The 21924-nt window shown below is 42.2% G+C and overlaps 2 protein-coding genes and 1 long non-coding RNA gene across 4 annotated transcripts in view; 2 read left to right on the forward strand and 1 right to left on the reverse strand.

Moving 5' to 3' along the window:
* Positions 1-1607, forward strand: part of LOC123506032 (serine/threonine-protein kinase DCLK1-like) — an 85520-nt gene extending 83913 nt beyond the window's left edge. The window contains 1 exon segment of the mRNA XM_045257858.1: positions 13-1607. Coding sequence (XP_045113793.1) covers positions 13-132 — 120 coding nt within the window. The 3' untranslated portion in view covers positions 133-1607.
* An 8847-nt stretch (positions 1608-10454) lies between these two features.
* LOC123506142 (glycine-rich protein A3-like) lies at positions 10455-16070 on the reverse strand. Of its 2 annotated transcripts, XM_045258050.1 has the most exons (5): positions 15922-16070; positions 15217-15335; positions 12992-13069; positions 12041-12127; positions 10455-11361 (listed from the first exon to the last, which is right to left on the reverse strand). In XM_045258050.1, exons 1-5 carry the CDS (start codon positions 15926-15928, stop codon positions 11182-11184), a joined length of 471 nt encoding a protein of 156 aa, XP_045113985.1. In that variant the 5' UTR covers positions 15929-16070; the 3' UTR covers positions 10455-11181. The 2 variants fall into 2 exon arrangements, with proteins under 2 accessions (XP_045113985.1, XP_045113986.1); XM_045258051.1 differs by lacking the exon at positions 12992-13069 and having other exon boundaries at positions 15922-16067.
* Positions 15996-21924, forward strand: part of LOC123506143 — an 8265-nt gene continuing 2336 nt past the window's right edge. The window contains exons 1-2 of the long non-coding RNA XR_006675362.1: positions 15996-16130; positions 21282-21364. This is a non-coding gene — a long non-coding RNA (uncharacterized LOC123506143). The remainder of the gene's footprint in view (positions 16131-21281; positions 21365-21924) is intronic.

Below are 21924 nucleotides of genomic sequence, written 5' to 3' on the forward strand. Positions count from 1 at the left end.
TTGCACCAGCAGGTCACTGCCCTGGACAAGGAGAAACACAGTCTTTGTCGGGAGAGTGAGTTCAAGGACCCTACCAGCCCTCCCTGCAGCCCAAGACTCTCCCTCTTCACTAACAGCAGCCAGGTCTTCTGAAGGGCTTCACTCATGCCTTCTGTGGTGCTTTTATGGCTGTTATGACAACTCATCATCACTGTCATCATCATCATCATCACTATCACTCATGTCCTTATCTGTGTGAAACATTGATCACTGAATTTATCTTTTTTTTTTTAAATGACCACAATGATTTATGATGATTAATACTGGAATCTCCCTTTTAATGATGTTTTTAAAGATGTTGAGCTATTTTTTCTTTATTAATTGCTGATAATATTGCAAGTCAAGAGGCAAGGATATGGGCATTGTTTTCCTCTTGGGTGGATGGGCTTTGATAATGTGCAGAGATCTTGGTCTGCTGAAAATTAATAGTCAGTCACCTCTAATGAAATCGCCACCAGACAGCAAACACTGTATACAAAGTCCTCACACAACTAGTATTCAGGTTCTTATAATTGATCTCGCCAATGATCATAATGCATAATTGAAGTCTGAGAATGTATCCTCCTCTTCAGAGCTTGGTTATAAGGTGCCAGGACACACGACTGCCTTAACGTGCATGAATGAGAAACATGCAGAGACACGGTGCTCAATTGTGACTTCACTCTGGTGTGCATTATTCATACTCTTACATCACCTTCCCATGTCTTTCATTCCAAGGTTGTTTACTTAATTTTCCAGTAAATTTTGGTGAAACTGAAGCAGCTGTCAGGGTTAGCAGTCAAGCAACCTGTCATACTTCTACTGTGTCTAGCTAGGAATCTCTCAGTTGTAATGTTTCATAAAGAGATCATCAGCAGATCAGGTTAAGATGAGGAGAAACAATAATAGGAGTGACTGTGGTATGTTACTTGATTTTTAACCATGACTCTGCTTCCTCCGAGTTTCCTGGTCTTGAACTTGGGGATACATTTCAGACTTGCCATCTATTGAGGAAATACTTGTACCAAACAGTGGGTGGTGCAGATGAGGACTTTTGTTATCATTGGTGAATGGCTGTGCGTTTGGTTGGAATATATGATGGAGATGTATATATATTTTGTGGTTCTCTAATAGGACAATGACTACTTGAGATCTTTGTTGTGCTTGTGGCTTTACATCCTTAGTTGAGAGGAGAAGTGGGTGGTTGTAGCCAAGGTGGTGTGTGCTGTCTTATCCACCAGTAATGTCCCTCAATTTGTATCTTAGCATCCAAGGTGAGAATTGTCAGGCAAATATTTTTATGCAATACTTAATCATTGTAGTTTGTATTTTTGTAGTATGGTTATGATTTATTGCTGTATCACGATCTGAGTTTTCACGATTCTTATGCCATTGTTTATTCATGATAGAAAATATATGTAAATTGACTACACAAAATTTCAATTTCCTGAAGATTGTTTCCATCATCAGTAGCATTAACAATATGAAGAGAATGTAGCCTTAGCAGAATTATATTTACTAGAATTCCTTTCATAATGTGACATAAGTATTTTATATTAAATCATAACCAAACAATTGGTGGAAAGTTGTTTAAATTCTTTATTTTCCTTGTCAAAAAGAGTGGTCTGTCTGTATCTGATAGTTGTTCCAAACTCCTGCAAGAAGTCTTGATTTATTTCCATTCTTGCATTCCTTCTGCTACTTTATTCCTTTCACTCTTGTTTCTTCCTTTACTGTTATGTGTTTAGCATTTTGTTCTTCCATATCATGAGCAGGGCTTCCTTTACCTTCATGGCATCTACTGTAGTCATCTGAATCTTTACTATTCTGTATGCAAAACACGGTGGTGCCACCCAACGACAATGAAACCTATCTACGCTGTGACATTGCTTCTGTTGTGAAGAGAAGACTTTTTTACAGGGAGGAATGTTACCTGAGAGCTAAGACTGAGATGACTAAATGATAACAGTAGGAGAGAAAAGATAGCTAAGAACCATAATAGGAACATTTCACCACGAAAAAAAAAAAATAATAATAATGTACATAAATGAACAAGATCTTTATGTTTTACTGTGAGGATAATAATTGCCTGAATAGAAACTCATATGAGGTACTAGAGGGAAGAAACACCATCCTTTACTGCCACAAGGACGCTTCATCGTGGAAATAAGACGAAAGGCAAGGAGCAAACGTGACATGCTTACAGTGAGTGCCACCACGTGAAAAAAGACACAAATGGCTACATGACTACAGAAGTGAAAGGATTAACTGACCCACACCACCACCACCATCACCACCACCACCAGGATAAAATAAATAAATAGACAAACATTATCCCAAAGCAGGCTCGTGTTCAAACTATTTCCAGTCAGAAATTATGCCTAAGCGTACTGAACCAAATATTACCGCCAGGCCCATGTTTATTCCTCATTAATTTCAAGGTATTAGCGGAGGACACACTTCATGGCCCGCCGTATCGTTACCTGGGTTTATTATTCAACTATTTACGGGGGAAGAGGATGCCAGGTACAGATCAATGGCCATAAAACGCCACTCGGGTTTATTTGTGTTACTATTTTATCTCCTGGGTGGGTAAGCTGCGGCGGCCCATGTTGTGTTGCGTTGCGTTGTGTTATGTTGTGTTGACCGGCGTGGCTGTCCAGTCATGCCATGCTTATGTTGGTTAGTGAGTGAAGTGACCCAATTACAGCGGCAGGAAGCGGGTTACTGTGATTCATTAGCATAAAAAACGATAATAAAGTCTTAATTGACCCTCCAGAGAGAGAGAGAGAGAGAGAGATTGTAATCATATTTCAAGCACTTGTTGATTTAATTACGGTACTCGTATATATGTTTCCTTTATCCTCTTTGGTAACTTTTATATTCCCGTTTTCTTTAACGCTCTCTCTCTCTCTCTCTCTCTCTCTCTCTCTCTCTGTGTGTGTTCGAAATGAGTTTTATTGTTCTCTTTGACAATATTGTGTTTTCCCTTCCAAGTATACATTTACAAGCGTCGGAGTGCACAACAGCACCAGCAACATACAGCTTGGTTAAAGGATGACTTACTTCGTTTCAGTCGTCGCCTCGAAGCTTCGAACACTGTTTCGAGACGCTTCGTAACTCATCACGTGTTCCCCAGGCTAGCGGTGGCGTCGTGAACTGAGCACAAGAGGACTATCCAGGAGAGAGCAGCGCGGAACTTAATGGACTGAATTTGATCTTATTACCGTCATAGTGATCATTATTTTCATCTGGTGCGTGTGGTGGTGATAGTGAAGTGGTACTAGTGATGGGGGTTGCCTTTGGACAACGAGCTTTACTGAGGTAAGGCTATTTGTTAGTTCAGTTTACTGTTTAACTATCACTGCGATAGTTCACAGTTCACACCACTCGATTAATAGATCTTGAGTTGCATGCACGATAGTAAAAACGGGATTATGAAGCCACTGAGATAAATTGTCATGTACTAGTGTTTTTTTTTTTTTTTTTTTTCGTATTGAAGGCAAAAGATCTTTGGTTTGCATAGTAGAATTTTAAGAAAAAAAAGGGCAAACATTAAGACTCGATTTACTAATGCTTTCGACTTTAAACCTGCAACAAAATCTCTGTAGAGTCTGTTAGTAGTAAGACTCGAATTAGCCTGTTCGCTGCTAGGCTCGTAGACACCTCTCAGCGCTAGAATTTTTAATTGTCTCAGAGTTCCTGGGGCAAAGGGGTGACTTAGCTAATCTGGAAATCGATGTGTAGAAAAAAAGTACAGTATGAATTGTTGCACATGTGCATTTAAAATTAAAAGCATAATTCAATGTTATTATTCTAACTTGCTGGTGTATGAAAAGTCTTTGTTAATGAAATTATAAGATAAAGTTAAAAAACAGATAATCATTTTTATTTAAGTAAGTATGAGCACTAAAAATAAAATGATGCCAATTTCGGTTTCTGCATTTTATCTGAGTATGTTGAAAAATATGGATATCACTGTCACGTCCTATATATAAAGATAATCAGTGAAATAAAAACAATCATCACCGCTGGCGGACGTACGACGCACTAAACTTCGCGCCGTTAAGAAGACTGGATTTGCTGCCAGTAGCTGACTATATCGTACCGGAAAGCATTAAGTCTGCAACACAATACTATGTTTTCTATGTACTGCATGGACTTGTCTGTTGTTTGCTATACTCAAATGAAATTATGTATCAGTATACATCGTATAAATTGCTTGCCTTGATACAATTTATGCTGTTTTAAGAACATCATCTGAAATTATGAATTGAAGCTCAAACAATGTTATATGCAGTCAGTTATCATGAAATTAATTTACTTAAATTTCAGATGCATTTGTGTGCAACTATACACCCGTGTAAGCTTGTAAAACTTGCCCCAAAAAGTACGTATTTTCCAGCAAGAATTACAAAATATAGCGCTGTCTGGCATGAAACGCTGAGTGCGAACAGGCTAATTCAGAAACGCTTTGCTCTCACCATGACTATTTGGAAGGCCACAAGATTGATCAGTCAGGTTATCGAGACTGTAATGTAGAAATCTTGTCAATTTATCACTAAAAGAGTTGAAATGTCTTTTAAAACCCGTGCACCTTCAAGTTAAGCCTTTTGAAAGTAGAGGTGAGGCGCAAAAGTGTTTAAGAATATAGCCCTGAATAAGACGCTGGAACGCTTACCGATATCGTCTTGTGAGTGACACTGGTGAGGGTCTGTTGTGGGAAGGTGGAAGGCAGACCTGTGAGTGGCTAGGTTGGATGTCTGGTGTTCAAGGTGGATGAGAAAGCTGGAGGATTGGAGTGATGGAAAGAACATGTGTTTTGCCTTCATACGTGACATATCTATATATTTGTTTATCAGTTTGTCTATGTATCTATTTGCTTATATATCCACGTATTTATCTATCTGGTTTTCAAGGTGGATGAGAAAGGTGGAGGATTGGAGTGATGGAAAGAATATGTGTTTTGCCTACATACACGACATATCTATATATTTGTTTATCAGTTTGTCTATGTATCTATTTGTTTATATATCCACGTATTTATGTAGCTATTTATTTTTTCTTTTTCGTGTGTTCATAATATATCACTATTTGTCTACCTAGCCACAAGTGTTATTGCGATTTTATTTAGCACTTTCGTGACTTTATGTATGTATGTATGCATGTATGTATGATGTGTCTACTCGTATCCCTGTTTATCACCATAGTCTTTCCACACCACCGTTCCATTCCATTCCTGCAAGCGCCCCTGAATTCCTGCAAGCCAGCTGTAGTTTGCAGAGTCGGCGTCGGTAAATTATTGTCGACATCCGTCTTGGAAGTGTAAACTAATTACTGTTGCTGGAAATTTAGCCTCTACTTAATTAAAATGAAAGACTCGCATTGGCTGTACGACTCGGGACAGGTGAGACAACAACAGCACTGCCCCAGGTAATAATGTTCAACTCAGAGCCTCTGTTGTAAATGTTTTGACGTAGTGTAAGCTACTGGAGTTTTCAAGGATGCTTTATGAGTGTCGCGGTAGTTAACAAGCGTCGTGCGTCAGTAATAGGGATGCCATCATGAAAATCGTATAGTTACCTCAGTGTGCTTTGGGCCAGTATTCAGGTGTGTGAAGTGTGCGAGCGTCCCTGGTGTTGTCATGCTGGTGTTGTGCTGAGCTGCGTTGTGTTGTGCGTCACGTGGCTTGCTTTCACCACCATCACCACTGCTGTCACTTTCACCATTACTACTACTACTACTACTACTACTACTACTACTACTACTACTACTACTTTTTTTGCTCACCACGACAATTTTCTAAGGCCACAGAGACAACTAGCCTTATTTTCAAGAAGTTTCTCCTTTAAATTAGCCAGAAATCTTTTTAATCCATCAATAAAACCATAGAAATAGCCTTAAAAACACGAGTATCTTCAACTGGAGCCTTTGAGAAATAATAATGGTGAGAGAGCAAAGCGTTTCAGAATACAGGCCTTGGAAGTAGCCCCGGGACGAAAACAAAGGGCGTTAGGAAGGTACAACAATCTTTGCTCTCTATTCTTCCTTCATATAGTTGATGTTGTATAGAATTTTTATCAGTATTCCTGCGCATTTTCCTGATAAGAATTACAGTATAAGGTACCTACAACAATCCTTGCTCTCTATTCTTCCTTCATAGACTTGATGTTGGACAGAATTTATTGATGTTCCTATGTATCACGTCAATACGCATTTTCCTGGTAAGAATTACAGTATAAGGCCCTTTTCTTTCGATTGCCAACGTTCAGAGAATTGTAACACTTTCTATTAACATATAGGAAACGAAAGAGTATACCAGGGAATATCAACTCATAATCCTAATCATTTCCACTTTAACGTGTCAAAAAATAGTCCAGATGAGACAAAAAAACATTGAGAACACCACCACAGCTTCCTGACGCTCCTGACATTGACCAGCGCGTGTTAACAAGTAAAAGACATTGTAAAGCAAGCGCCAGTGTGTCATAGGATCCTGTGACTCGGTTTGGCTGTGGCGGTGATTGAGGGACAGGGGAGAGGGACGGGAGAGGAAGGAGGGAGGGAAGGAGGAACGTCATCTAGGAAAACTGACGATGGTGGAGCGGAGAGACTGTCAGAGGGAAGAAAGGACGGTACGCGGAGACACTAAGTTAAATAAGTGAGTCTCGACGGGGAAAGAGAGAGAGAGAGAGAGAGAGAGAGAGAGAGAGAGAGAGAGAGAGAGAGAGAGGGTGAGGCATAACTTGTTCCAGAGAGAACAGAGGGAGAGGAGGAGCAGGAGGTGCAGGAATAACAAACGAGCTAGAAGAAAAACAAAGAAAGAGTGAGAGAAAGAAAGGAAGGAAAAAGAAATCGAGAGAGAAAAAGGGCGAGGCAAGACAAGACTACACCTGGTATAATAAACAATGGGAAGCAACACACTTTTTCTCACTGTCTCTCACTTCCCCACGCTCTTATGTCCTCCCTCACACACTCAAACACACCCTCACACACTCAAACACTCCCTCACACACCCTCACACAGTCAAACACCCCCTCACACACCCTCACACACTCAAACACTCCCTCACACACTCAAACACTCCCTCACACACTCAAACACTCCCTTACACTCCCTCACACACTCAAACACTCCCTCACACTCCCTCACACACTCAAACACTCCCTCACACTCCCTCACACACACAAACACTCCCTCACACACTCAAACACTCCCTCACACTCCCTCACACACTCAAACACTCCCTTACACTCCCTCACACACTCAAACACCCCCTCACACACCCTCACACACTCAAACACTCCCTTACACTCCCTCACACACTCAAACACTCCCTCACATTCCCTCACTCACTCAGACACTCCCTCACACACTCAAACACTCCTTTACACTCCCTCACACACTCAAACACTCCCTCACACTCCCTCACTCACTCAGACACTCCCTCACACACTCAAACACTCCTTACACTCCCTCACACACTCAAACACTCCCTCACACACCCTCACACACTCAAACACTCCCTCCCGCTCCCTCACACACTTAAACACTCCTTCACGCTCCCTCACATACATTGCCACACACACTAACACTCAGACACTCACACTAACACACTCTTTCGTCCTTCCCTCACGCACTCCTTCAAACGCACTCTTACTCTCATCCATACCTTCATTCATACTCTCTCTCTCTCTCTCTCTCTCTCTCTCTCTCTCTCTCTCTCTCTCTCTCTCTCTCTCACCACAGAATGAAAACAAACTAATAAAAAAAGGGACAAAAATCCGATAAATATCTTTGTCAGTTAAAGCAGAGAGATCCAGAGCTGTGTTGTCCATGATGGGAAATTGGGGACAACAGCTTGGTGTTTTTATGCTCTTTTTTTTCCTTTTTAATATACGTAAGAGGTGCTCAGGTCGAGGACAACAGAAAAGGCTTGAAATAAATGGTAACTAAAGGTGTCAGATATTCCAAAAAACGTGCAAGAAAAAGGGTTATCTGAAGTTGTGAAAGGTGTGTTGAAATCTTCCTCTTGAAACAGATCGAATCAAAAGGAGGAGGAAATGCAGAAAGAAAAAAAAAAATTGCGAATTCTATAGTTTACCAGTGAAAGGAATGAAAGGTTGTATGTAGTGTACGTAGGTGGACAGAATAGGGATAAGAGAAGGAGGAAATACAGAATACTACTACTACTACTACTACTACTACTACTACTACTACTACTACTACTACTTACTACTACTACTACTACTATTACTACTACTACTACTACTACTACTACTACTACTACTACTAATAATAATAATAATAATAATAATAATAATAATAACTGCTACTACTACTACTACTACTACTACTACTACTACTACTACTACTACTACTACTACTATCATCATCACCATTAGTACCAAGAGTTTTCGTGATGGAGACAAATTAATTTCCTACATACTCCATTTTTTTCTACTTTTTAACGGGAGGGAGGGAGGAAGGGTGGGATGGGGGGAGGAAGGAGGGAGGGAGGGAGGGAGGGAGGGAGGGAAGAAAGGGGGGGAAACTGATCCATTGGAACGAAATGCGCGAAAAACATTGTCCATAACCCGGAAAGAGGCGATGAATGGGCGGCAGTGAGCCAAATAGCGCCCATTAAAAAGCCCTCCGGAAAGTGACGCCGCCATTTGCAGTACCTCGTCGTCCCTGAATAGTCGTCGTTGTCGTAGTGTAGTCGTTGTGGTCGTCATCGTCGTCTTAGTACTGCCGTCCTCTTCGTCATTCCAATATTGTCGTTCTCGTCATTCTCTTAGTACGTGATGAAAGCAAAGGTGATCGCGCATGAGAGAGAGAGAGAGAGAGAGAGAGAGAGAGAGAGAGAGAGAGAGAGAAAGCAAAGGTGATCGCGCATGAGAGAGAGAGAGAGAGAGAGAGAGAGAGAGAGAGAGAGAGAGAGAGAGAGAGAAAAGTGTCAGTTCGTCTCTCTAAAATTTCCCCGTAGTTGATTTATTGTTTCTATTTCTTTCCCTTCCTGCTCTGACTGGAGGGAGTGTTTGGTGGGCAGTAATGGTTATCTTTGCTCTTCTGTTTCTCTTACTGTTTGCTCGATAGTGTTCTTGTAGTCGCCATAAACAGCCTTCCAAAAAACAAGTCTGCTGTCCTTTGATATATTTTTTTCTTTCATTTTTTGTCTACCTCCTCCTCTATAGTGTTCTCGTTGTCCCAGTAAACAGCCTCCAAAACCAAGTCTATTTATTTTTTTATGTTATGGCCTATAGCGCCTGTAGGCATACTTGAAGAGTATATGTGGGAAGCGCTGTTTAGGTTCCGCCCATTAGTGGCTCAAGCAATTTTATTTATACTGGTACCCATATTATGACCCATATCACCACCCAAGCGCATCTTTGGAGTAACTATCTAGAGCCTGGATATCGTGGTGACTTGTAGGTAAAAGTCTGCTGTCGTTTGATATATCTTTTTTTTTTTTTTTTTTTTTCTCTCCTCCTCCTCCATACTGTTCTCGTAGTCATAAACAACCTTCCAAAAACCAGGTCAGCTGTCCTTTAATATACATTTGTGTTTCTCATCTCCCTCCTCCTTCTCCTTCTCTTCCTCCTTGATATTTTTTCTCCATCGTCGTTCCACTTATAAAACACTAGAACTTGAGAGAAGAGACTACTAAAGGGCAGTTGACTTACACCAGACAGCTTTCTAGATCTTGAAACTTTCCATTTATCATGCTTAAATTAACTAACCTCCTCTTGATACTTGAATGTGCCCTTACCTTATCTCCCGTCAGTGCCACACCTGTTCACCTTACCTGCCTGCAGAAACAACCCTCCTCTTTCTCCTTCCTGTTCCTCCTCTCTATTTTCACCTCCTTTCCCACAAACCAACCCACAGAAAAGGCCTTCAGAAACAACCCTCCTCTTTCTCCTTCCTGTTCCTCCTCTCTATTTTCACCTCCTTTCCCACAAACCTACCCACAGAAAAGGCCTTCAGATACTTAACTCTCCTTTTCCTCCTTCCTCTTCCCGTCGTGTATTCTTTCCCTCATTTGTCCTCGTCAAAACTCATCTTTACCTGTCTCTCCTCCTTCCTCCTCTTCCTCCCGCCATGCATTATGTCCCTCCCTTGGCCTCATCAGAGCTCCTCACCTCCTCCTTCATCACATCTGTCCTGCAGCGTCTCATTCCCTTAAACTCCTCACTTAGGTCTTGTCTTCTTGTCTGGGATTCTGAGAACATGCGCTCCTCTCCCTGCCTGCAGAAATCCCATCTCCCATGTACTGTACGTACCTGTCCCAGTGTCCCTCCCCTCCTGTTCCGCCTCCTCCCTCTCCGTGTGTAGTGCAGCATCATTACGGCGAAGCGGAGGGAGAGGAGATAAACGAGGAGGAAATGTGTCGCAAAGGCCGAGGTGAGTGTGTAAAAAATCAAACCATCGGAGAGAAAGAGAGAGATATCGTTGTATTTAATCAGCATTAGTGGGGATCACATCACGAGAGAGAGAGAGAGAGAGAGAGAGAGAGAGAGAGAGAGAGAGAGAGAGAGAGAGAGAGAGAGAGAGCAAAAGTCATTAATTACATGTCGTCAGAGTAAATCCAGTAATTAAGGGCGCGGCGTCATCTTGCCTCTTGTGGCGTCCTCGTTCAGGGTGGCGGCAGGTGGTCTTAATCCCTCCCCGTGGTCCAGCACACACAGTCACTGGAGTCATGTGGACGAGAACAGCTAAGGGCGTGGGTGCTGAGGGTCAGGTCCGCGAGTGCCAGGGCGTGCAGGGTGACCAAGTGTGGCTGGATGGGTGTGGTAGGGTGTGACAGGGTGTGACAGGGTACCTCTTGAATTACCCTACTTTCTACCTGCTCTTACTTCTAATTAAGGTGACGTGGTGTGAGTTACCTGTTGTTATCTCGAATTATGCCTTATTAATATCTGTTATCGCTGTTGTTATTACCGCCCTTTAAACAGTGTTGTGTTTGGTGTGGGTCACGTGTGTGTGGTTGTGGATAACAGGATAAACTTCTTGGTGCTGGTGATAGACGGTGGTGGTGATGGTGATAACAAGTCCTTCCTTTAGTGGTGGTGATGGCTGTGGTGTTTCTTGTGGGTGTGGGAGCAAGGTAAATCGTCCTTTCCTCAGTGTTGGTGTTAGGAAGATAAAGTGCTCTTCTTTTTAGTGATGGTGGTGGTGACCGTGGTGGTGGTGGTGGTGACCGTGGTGGTGACCGTGGTGGTGACCGTGGTGATGGCCGTGGTGGTGATGGTGGTTGCCCTCCAGAGCCGCCTCCGCCGCGAGTCCTAATCCGACACCCAGAGCTGCGGCACCAAGCATTCCCGCCCCTGGCCCTCGACGCTGTAGGAGATGAGAGAAGAGGTTTTTTCTTTTTTATTTATACCATGTGGGGTTTTCACGGGAATTTTTGGGGTACCTCCTATCTCAAAAGCCCACCCGCTAGGAAACCTTTTGCCCCGAGTGAGGAAACCCAACCTACACTCGGACCGTGGACAGGATTCGAACGCGTGCGCTTGGAGACCCCTCGGAGCCCAAAGCACGCATGGTTCCACTGTACCACGGCGGCCCAAAGAGATACTGTCTTCATTCTGAAACATCCTATTACCTCATTACGATTATTCTTGACCCCTTCAGTACTGGGACTCATTTTTACCTTGAGTTTTGTGTACCATTAGATAATTTTATTGACATTAGGAAGGGTCTATGGAGGTCAGAAGATGAATGGCCACAGTCTTCGCTATTCTAATCCCACATAAGTTTCAGAAGTTGTATAATGTCACCAAACAATAAGCAGAATGGATATGGAAACGCGTCATGGTAGGGAAGGGCTTAAAGGCTACTGAAATGAGTAAGCGGGCTCCTATTTTTATTGATATTGGGTAGAGGAGAGCGTGGGAGTGGGTAGGAGAATGAGTGAAGGAGATAGTGAGAGGGGATGAAGAATGAGTGAAGTGGGTGAGTGGATAGGGTCAAGAATAAATCAGTGACACGAAGTACATAAGGATCACGACTCACTCACCTCCTCAACGACCACCTTCTCCTTCACGACCACTGTGGGAGGAGGAGGCGCCTGACGCTTCTCCTTCACTATCACCTCCACGTTAGGCTGAAAAAAGAAAGAAAACAGAAGGAAAACATAAATAAAAGAATAATGTACCAATCAGTAGCAGCCATTAGTCATCTTTGCAGGTTTGTTCATTGGCAGAGATGAGAATGAATGACCTGGAATTAATGCATCACAACGCTTCATTAAACTGTAAACCTTAAAAAAAAAAAAAAAAGTCCCTATCATTCCGCATCGCTTTCCACCTTTACACACATTAATTATCCTATCAGTCCCGCCATTTCTATCGCACACTACCCACATTTGCTCAACCAGGCTGCGTGTTGTGCTTCATCTCGTCTCAGTGTCTCGTGACGGTATTACAAGACTCGCAACATGAACGGATATCACTCGTGGTCATGAAATACTTGTAGCTGTGTTTGTGTTAGAGGCAATAGCGAGGTGTGGTCTAAGAGAGGTAGTAAAGGAACTGCAAGTAGAAGTAGTAGTAGTAGTAGTAGTAAGTAGTAGTAGTAGTAGTAGTAGTTGTAGTAGTGTAAGGAACAAGAGCAAAAAGAAAAGACAAGAAGAAAAGGCTCACTGAAGGTACTAATATTCAAATAGTAGAGCCAAGACGATTATTCAGAGTTAGAGAAGTTTTTTGAAAGCTCCATCTTTAAAGAACTGTTGTCATAGGTAGGAGGAATACAGAAGGTGACAGTAGTATTAGTAGTAGTAACAGGAGAAGGAGGGTAGAGGTAGGAAGAGGAAGGGGAGGAGTGATGAATTGTCGCAGTGTAGGTACGAAACAAAACAAAGGTACGAGATGTGAGGTGGTGGCGGTAAATTGTCGCAGTATACAAAAGTGAGAAGGGACGGGATGTGAGGGTTTACATAAGGGACATTTCAGGGAGCAGGGCCACTCACCCCTTCCTTGACGACCACCTTTTCCTTCACCACGGGGGCATGGGCGGGCTTCTCCTTCACCACAACCTCCACGTTCGGCTGCAAACAAAATTTCGCTTTCCTTAACATTAGAAGAAGAAGAAGAAGGAAGAAGAAGAAGAAGAAGAAGAAGAAGAAGAAGAAGAAGAAGAAGAAGAAGAAGAAGAAGAAAAACAAAGCAATATCAATTAGACTCACAGTGGACCTAACACGAGAGATATTTCGGATCCTAGCGCCAAAACAAAACAAAGAAGAATATCAAAACAGTACTTAGACCCAGAGAGAGAGAGAGAGAGAGAGAGAGAGAGAGAGAGAGAGAGAGAGAGAGAGAGAGAACACTTTATTTAGACATCAATCGTAACTCTAGATATTTTTGTGTATAATTTGGTATCGTTTATCTTGACTGCTAATGATGGGTATGCCACTGTGAAGCTGCATTACTGAAACAGTGACACCTATGCACCACCACTATAAACACATGCAGTGCTTATCAATATACAGAGGTGCCATGGACTTTTGACACCTCAACACCACCACTACAACCACCACCACCACGATAAACAGGATCCAGGCATTGTTTATCGATATACAGAGGTGCGAGGGAACTTTGACACCTCAGCACCTCCACCACCACCACGACAAACAGGACCTGTTCAATGTTTATCGATATACAGAGGTGCTATAAACCTTTGACACCTCAGCACCACCACTAGAAACCGGGCCTGTGTGGTGTTTATCGATATACAGAGGTACGAGGAATATTTGACACCTCAGCAGCACCATAACTAGAAACAGGAGCCGTGCAGTGCTTATCGATGTGCAGAGGTGCGAGGAAAGTCCTTTGGCGTGATAAACGGTGGCGGTAATGTCGCGGCTGCAGGGCGTTGTTGAGTCAGAGCAGCGAGGATCGACCTGAAACTCCTCGCGAGAACTGCATTCCTTCACGCGTTTTTGGTGTTGTTCGATGTTCAAGTAGACTTAAACAACACGCGCGCATGTCCCCTTACAATATCCACGGAGATTATCGGCTGTGACTGCCAGGAACACGGAAGCCTGCTGGAGGGACCGGAGGGACTGGAAGGGATAGATGGACTGGAGGGGTACCTGTGGCTGCCCTGGTCTGGGGAAAACCCTCTAGACGCTTTCCTTAGTTGTATATGATATGATTTATTGGTAGACGTGGAGAGTGAGTGGAAAGGTGTTTTGGAGAATGTCAAGAGGGAGAGAGGGATAGGAGAAGCTTGTAGAAGAGCGTTTAAAGATTGGGAGGAGATAGTAGCAGGGTAGAAGATAGTTGAGCGTCGCAGCACAGAACAGGAAAGTCAATGAAGCATGAGAGAGTCAGCACTGAAAACATGAAGGTTAATAAAGCGGGAAAATCAGCACTGGAAACACATAAGGTCAATGAAGCGAGAGAGTCCGCACTGGGAACATTTGCTGAGTCAGTGCACTCTCTCTTGTATCGACTCCAGTGAATCGCTCTGTGCTGAGTCCAAACAATCATGGGGACAGAAATTACTGGCTGAATAATGTGTTTTCATTAGATGATTAAAAACAAGTTTGTGTGTGTGCCTGTGTGTGTGCCAACGTGTGTAAGTTGAGTGAGCTTTTACAACTCGTATAAAGGGCTTTGTGATTATGTAAATCATGGTTGGCCGAAGCTTATTTAAAAATGGGGGAAAATAATTGCCCGGTGTACTGTTGTTGTTGTTATTGTAATAGTAGTGGTAGTAGTAGTAGTAGTAGTAGTAGTAGTAGTAGTAGTAGTAGTATTTGTGTTAGTGTTAATGGTAGTAGTAGTAGTAATAGTAGTAGTAGTAGTAGTAGTAGTAGTGTAAGTATTATGATATTAATATTATTATCATTATTATCATTATTGTTATTATTATTATTATTAGTAGTAGTAGTAGTAGTAGTAGTAGTAGTAGTAATAGTAATAGTGGTAATAATAGTAGTAGTAGTAGTAGTGGTGCAGTAGTGGTGGTAGTAGTAGTGGTAGTAGTAGTAGTAGTAGTAGTAGTAGTAGTAGTTGTAGTAATAGAAATAGTAGTAGTAATAGTAGTAGTAGTAGTAGTAGTTTGTAGTAATAGTAGTAGTAGTAGTAGTAGTAGTAGTAGTAGTAGTAGTAGTAGTAGTAGTAGTAGTAGTGCAAGTATTATATTGTTATTATTCTTGGTTAACTCTAAAAGAATCATAATATTACTAACCCCTTGAGGCGGGTAGTACTGAGGAGGCGGGTACTGGCCAGGTGGGTACTGTCCGGCCGGGTACTGGCCTTGTGGGTACTGGCCTGGTGGGTACTGGCCGGGCGGGTACTGTCCGTAACCTGAGAGAAAGTAAAAAAAAACATTCAAAACCACATGGTATAAATAAAAAAAAAAAAATGAACCATGTTAATCTGTGTAATATTTGTGAGGAATCATGAAAAACAGTTACTTGGGGGGAAAAGTGTACAGGTAGGTTAGGTTAGGTGAGGTCAGGTAAGGATAGGTTAGGCAAGGTTTGGTGAGGTCAGGTAAGGTTAGGTTAGGTTAGGCAAGGTTTGGTGAGGTCAGGTAAGGTTAGGTGAGGTTTGGTGAGGTTAGGTTAGGTTAGGTAAGGTAAGGTTTTTGAGGTCAGGTAAGGTTAGTGTTAGGTTAGATGAGGTGAGGTGAGGTAATGTTAGGTTAAGTAAGGTTTGGTGAGATCAGGTAAGGTTAGGGTAGGTAAGGTTTGGTTAGGTAAGGTTTGGTTAGGTTAGGTAAAGTTAGGTTAGGTTAGGTCAGGTAAAGTTAGGTTAGGTTAGGTAATTCTAAATAAAATGAATTATCAAACATACCTGACTTTTTTTTTGATTTGCAGTTATTGAAGTAAAAAAAATATTCAGTTAATTTCCGATAATGGAAACAAAAACGATCTATTAGGAAACGTACCTGACATGATGGTGGCTTTTGTTGCAGTGAGTTGAAGTGGTCACGAAGGCAGCAGCGGCGGGAGTGTCAGCCAGGTGTCATCCTCCCTATCTCAACACCACCAAGTCACCACCCCCAGTGTTATCACGTGACTCACCACACCACTTCACTGCGCCTCATTACCTACTCACTCCTGACTGACTCGTGCATTAGTCACCACCGTCCTTCAGGTCAGTAGTGCGTGGTTTGATCGTGACTCGTGACCCGTGACTCTCCTGGTACGTGAAGTGTGAGGTGTTAGTGATTTGAGGAGATGCACAGTGACGTGTTATCTTGTGCTGAGGTGGTGTTTGATGGTACCAAGAGCCGCTATCTGCCGCAGGGGGCGTGTGTGTGTGTGTGTGTGTGTGTGTGTGTGTGTGTGTGTGTGTGTGTGTGTGTGTGTGTGTGTGTGTTGCTACAAGATAACAATGCTTTGTGATAGGTGATAACAACATCACATGACTGATTTTCTCTCTCTCTCTCTCTCTCTCTCTCTCTCTCTCTCTCTCTCTCTCTCTCTCTCCCCTTATGAGGAAGATTTGGCCGTTATGAAGTATGAATACTGCGTTGTAGAACAGTGTGTAGTCACACACTACTGGCAGCATTCCTTTATTCTTGATTACGTGTCATCAAGTCAGCGTAATATACCCAAACAAACATATCCCTTTTTTGTGGTATGATTTCAAGTTATGGAAAGAATACAGAACAAATAAGTCGATCAAAGTAGAATATAAGTAAATAAATAAACAACTTTACACAGTTCAGCTTTTCCATGACGACCAGTACTCGTACGATATAAAGGAAATGTTTACTGCCAAGCACTGAAGGTCATCCTCGAAGAGCACCAGTGCGGGACAGCAAGATCGTTGTTGTGTTTCTCTCTTAGCTCTCGTGCCCGTGTGCAGCAACGCCCAGTGTCCAGCAAACAGTTTCTCGTGAGCAGCGTGGCGGTGTGGCGGCGTGGCGGAGCCTGCGACTGCTAATCTACAGAATGGGCGCTTGACCACCCAACGAGCCGCCATTCTGTGTGAAGAATAGTGCTCTCCTGTGACAATCACAAATCTGCTCTGAGCTAACCTCCACTTAATTTGTTTTCCATGAGACCTTCAGTCGGCCATCATGCGGGACAAACACGCCGCAAACCTCATGACCACAATGTTCTCGTTTGTGGATTCTTCCTCATGCGTCATGACTTTCAAAGGCAAACTCTCTGGATTCGTATCGTTACAAAGGCTTGAATCGCCCGTCACTGGACTGTGCTGCTCATCTCTTTGTAGAATTGCTCTCGAAATACTTGCTGGAGAGGCGTGCCCCCAGGAGTGTCTTCCTTCCATGATTGCCAGTGCCGGGCAGCTACACCACCTCCTGGGAGGCTGCTGCTGCTGCTGCAGCTCTGTGTCGGCAAGGCCTCACTCTCAGTCTTGTCTTTACTGGTTCATTACCGCACTAGTATCAATTCTGTGTATGTTCCCATGCTAGGAAGCTGCTGCTGCTGTTGGATTTTTGGTGTTGGCGATGCTTTTCACTGTGCCGCTGTTGTTGTTCTCCGCCTCTACTCTGTGTTGACTTTCACCTTCCTAGCCTGCCACTGTCTTTTCGCCTTTTTCGAGGACGGTGTTGCTGCATTTCCTGCACCCGCTGCCCTTCGAAGGGGGGAGGGGAGGGAGAGCAGCTGCTGATGCGGTGATCACGTCAAGGGGAGGTGCTGCCATCCCGTTGCTTTGTTTCATCCTCTCTGCTTTTGTATGTCCCTTATTGTGTTTGAAAGCTTTTGGTGATCTACGTAGTTTACTTATTGAATTATACTCTTAACTACATATACATGTTGTCTAATGCAAACATACGAACATACACACTCAACAAATGGACAAAAGTCAAGTGCAAATATTTTCTTTAGCCCTCGTGGTGCGTCAAGAGGATTCACAGGTAAATATTGGTGTTGGTTGTGGTGATGGTCGTTGTGGTGATGCTGGGTGGTAGTGACAGGAGTTTGTAGTGATTGTAGTGAGTGTGGTTCAGTAATTATGGTGAGAGAAAATGATGGTGTGACTGTGGTGGTGGTAGTGGTGGTGGTGATGAAAGTTGGTACCGGTAATGGTGAGTGTGGTGATTGTGGTGGTGAAGCCTGGTGGTGGTGATTGTGGTGGTGACTTGCGTGACTCAGGAGTTTGATGTCATTGCTCTCCTCTATTGTTTTTACGATATCACACACACACACACACACACACACACACACACACACACACACACACACACACACACACACACACACACACACACACACACACACATGTAAAGAAGAGGAGGAGGAGGAGGAAGAGGAGAAAAAGAGGTGAAAAGAAAGAATGAATGAAAGAAAAGAAGTAAAAGCTACGTTGAATTCTTTGCACATTATATATTGCTTTTATCTATTTTTCATCCCAGCTGTCATTATCTATCTGTTTGTGCGCTGCCGGAGTGATGTGGCCACTATTATCTCTACTCATTATAATTTTGTTGACGGCACGGAAAAACTCTCATTATAAAACCTCAAAATAGAAAGAAACAGAGAAAAAGCGAAAAAAAATGTGGAAAATGAGAAGAAAGAACAGACAGACAGAGAGAAAAGAAAGAGATAGAGATTAGGAAAAAAGGGAGACATTCCAATTACCCGTCAGTGTCTCGCTTTTGTAATATTGGAGTAAAAGGAAGGGAGAGAGAAAATAATGAGGAAAATTGCTTGCTCCCAAGATGTGTCAACTCAGCCGCACCTCATTTCGCATTCTCTCGTCGCGTCCTCCGGGTTTTCTGCAAATGTGCGTTTTTCATCATTTCTTTTTATTTCTTAGCTCTTTATTAGTTTCAGATGCGATATTTTTCAGTACTTATTTTGTGTATATGATAAGAAATTTACATATTTTCTAATTTTATTATTCAGATTAGGTGGTTTATTTATTCTTATAGCTGTAGTGCGACGACACAAAAATAAATACTGTATCGAGATTATACTGTTACTAATGTCAACTAAATATGTTTGCTACTGTTTCGCGCCACAAACAACAAGCCGTAGAACTTGCTAACAAGTGTAAGGCATTCCACGTTGCCATGACGCCTCTTTCCTCTGTAGCATGGAGACTGGCTCACGCACCACTCCAAGAAGCTACTTAGCAATACAAGAGAGCAGTGAAATGTTTGTTAGGAGTTAGGAAATACACACATCCAGAGCTTTTCCATCCCACCCATGCAGGATGCAATGACGAGGAAGAGAAACAATTTCATAGAATTCGGACTGCACCAAACTGATGGGTGATTACTCTTAGGGCATTGTCACATCGATGTCATGAAAGGATAACGACTTTGCTACGTCACTGTTTACGTCACTGATTACTTGAGAGTATTTGGAAAGCAGGCAGCCCGCGGTCCTCTAGTCTGTTCTTTTCCCAATGTTTTCTGCTCATGTTATCAGTGAATTACGTGACGTTATGGCTCCGTGAAGCTCAGGCGTTGATGGTGGTGGTGGTGGTGGTGACGGCCTGGCGAGGGACGAGGAACGGTGGCGGTGACCGAGAAGAGATACAGAGAGAGAGAGAGAGAGAGAGAGAGAGAGAGAGAGAGAGAGAGAGAGAGAGAGAGAGAGAGATAAGACTCGAAAAAAAAGGAGGGAAAAAGAGATAAGACTCGATTTGGTATTCCGTTATATTGCTCGTTAATGTATTTTGATATAATGACAACTTTGATGCGCTAATTAGTGTTTGTTAATAAGGCAATTACAGCTTCCTGATAATGAGTGCCTTGACATTAATTGATGGTCGAGACTGTGAATTGGTAATGAATAGGGTATGGCAAGCCACAGCACATCGGCCTACCTGTGATGGGATTGGCATGTAGTTCACAGCCCGTGGTAGTAATTGTTAGAAGTCGTACGTATCATATATCTATTCGTAATTCGACCAGTGTTCATGTAGCAGCTTTACACAGCCCAGCCTTTGATACCATTATGTTCTTCACAGGTCGGGGCTGTTCTGTTAGGATAGTTATTCGTTATAGGTTCGTCCCCCTGTTCCCTCTCCTATCCTCCTCAACTCTACAAATAAGTGAGGAGGGAGGGGCTGTTGGGAATTGTGGTTTTGAGGGTAAGAAAATATTTACAGCATGATTACAGTGTGGTCTGCAGTATGAGCTTCATTAGTGAGACGCGGAGTTGTTAGGAAGATGAACCGTTATAATAGACATGCGTATGAAATAGCTAGTCTTGATCATATTAGCCGCCATGCATCAACTTTACGCGCACTCCAGCTTTTGGTATTAATGTCACGTAATTCACAGCATCTAGTCGTGTTGGTAGAATAGATGTGGATATCAAGCAACTAATAATTTCAACTCATAATTTCACCAATCTTCGCATATCAGTTAACACGCAGCCCAGCCTTTGGTATCACTATTATGTAGCTCAAAGGCCGTGGTCGTGATGTTAGAATAGTAGCACGTATCAAATATCTGTTCGTAATTTCAGCAGTCGTCATGTAGTAGTTTTATGTTACCTAATTAAATCGCACGGTTCAATACTCTCCGCGCTGGTGTTGTGCGTAAGTGACGGTTTAACCAGACTGATGCTGAAAGGTCCGGGATTCTCAGTTTCACCGGGTATGAATAATTCGTCAGGACAAACAGCGGCAGAAAAGCTCATGAAAATAGAATGCCACGCTTGTACCGCCTCGCTCACGGGACTCCTCTTGTTGTTTAAGTTATTTTCTCTTTTTATTATAGTTCATTTACTATTTGCTGCCTCGCACTTCCCAGTATGAGTCCCGCGGCTTTTGAAATGTTAACTCTAATGCTTAGCTCATGAGTTGGCTTGTGTATAGTTTGTTTCTAACTCTTGCTTGCTTCACTTTAATTGCCGCTCGTGTGTAAATCTAACTTTCTGAAGGCCTTATGAGTTAATAGGTTTTATGATTTATTGTGTCTCCCTGGTGGTGGTGGTGGTGGTGTCGTGGAGTTTGTGGTGGAGGCTGTGGTGGGGGTGGGGGTTGGGGTGGGGGTGTTGATGGGCGTTGGGGTGAGATCTATATGAGTATATATATATATATATATATATATATATATATATATATATATATATATATATATATATATATATATATATATATCTATCTATCTATCTATCTATCTATCTATCTATCTATCTATCTATCTATCTATCTATCTATCTATCTATCTATCTATCTATCTATCTATCTATCTATCTATCTATCTATCTATCTATCTATCTATCTATATATATATATATATATATATATATATATATATATATATATATATATATATATATATATATATATATATATTTTTCTTGCCAGCAATGGACATAATCAAGACTTGTAGCCACCCACAACACACACTTGCTCCACACCTGCTGACACCTTATCCCCTTACTGTCATGGTAAGTTCTTACACGCCCTTAACACCTTCACGTTAATGCAGCGAAGAGGCACGCCCTAAATACTGTTGAGGTTGAATATCTTTTGTTTTCCTTTGTATTTCCTTCGCTCCTTAAAAAGTGAAACGCTTACATTATATTGTCATCTCTGCACTGACTCTACGAACTAAAAGAAATAAGAACATGCTCAAAATTTCTCTCGTTTGAGTGAGGAACAATTTTACATCATTAAATCAAGAGTTTGAGATTGAGAATATGTTTACTATTTTTAAGGCTCGGACCAAGAAGATGTAGAACTAATCTCGTTGTTAAGAACAATTTTTTTTTTCAGTATAGTAGAGTTTTTAAACAGGAGAAGTAGAAGAAAGAGATTAATATGAAAAGTTTGTCAATGAAGTGCTTTTTTTATGATTTTTTTTATTTTTTATTGTTTTACTGTTTAACTTAGTGAATTATTTACCCTTTGTTGTCAATTCTATCGTTTGGAATGATAGTCTAACCTTCCAACACAACATTTCCATTCTTTCATATCAGTCAAAAGGTTACAACACTTTCAATGATCG

This window comes from Portunus trituberculatus, chromosome 19 (genome assembly GCF_017591435.1).
Source record: "Portunus trituberculatus isolate SZX2019 chromosome 19, ASM1759143v1, whole genome shotgun sequence".
In the NCBI taxonomy this organism is placed as follows: Eukaryota; Metazoa; Arthropoda; class Malacostraca; order Decapoda; family Portunidae; genus Portunus; species Portunus trituberculatus.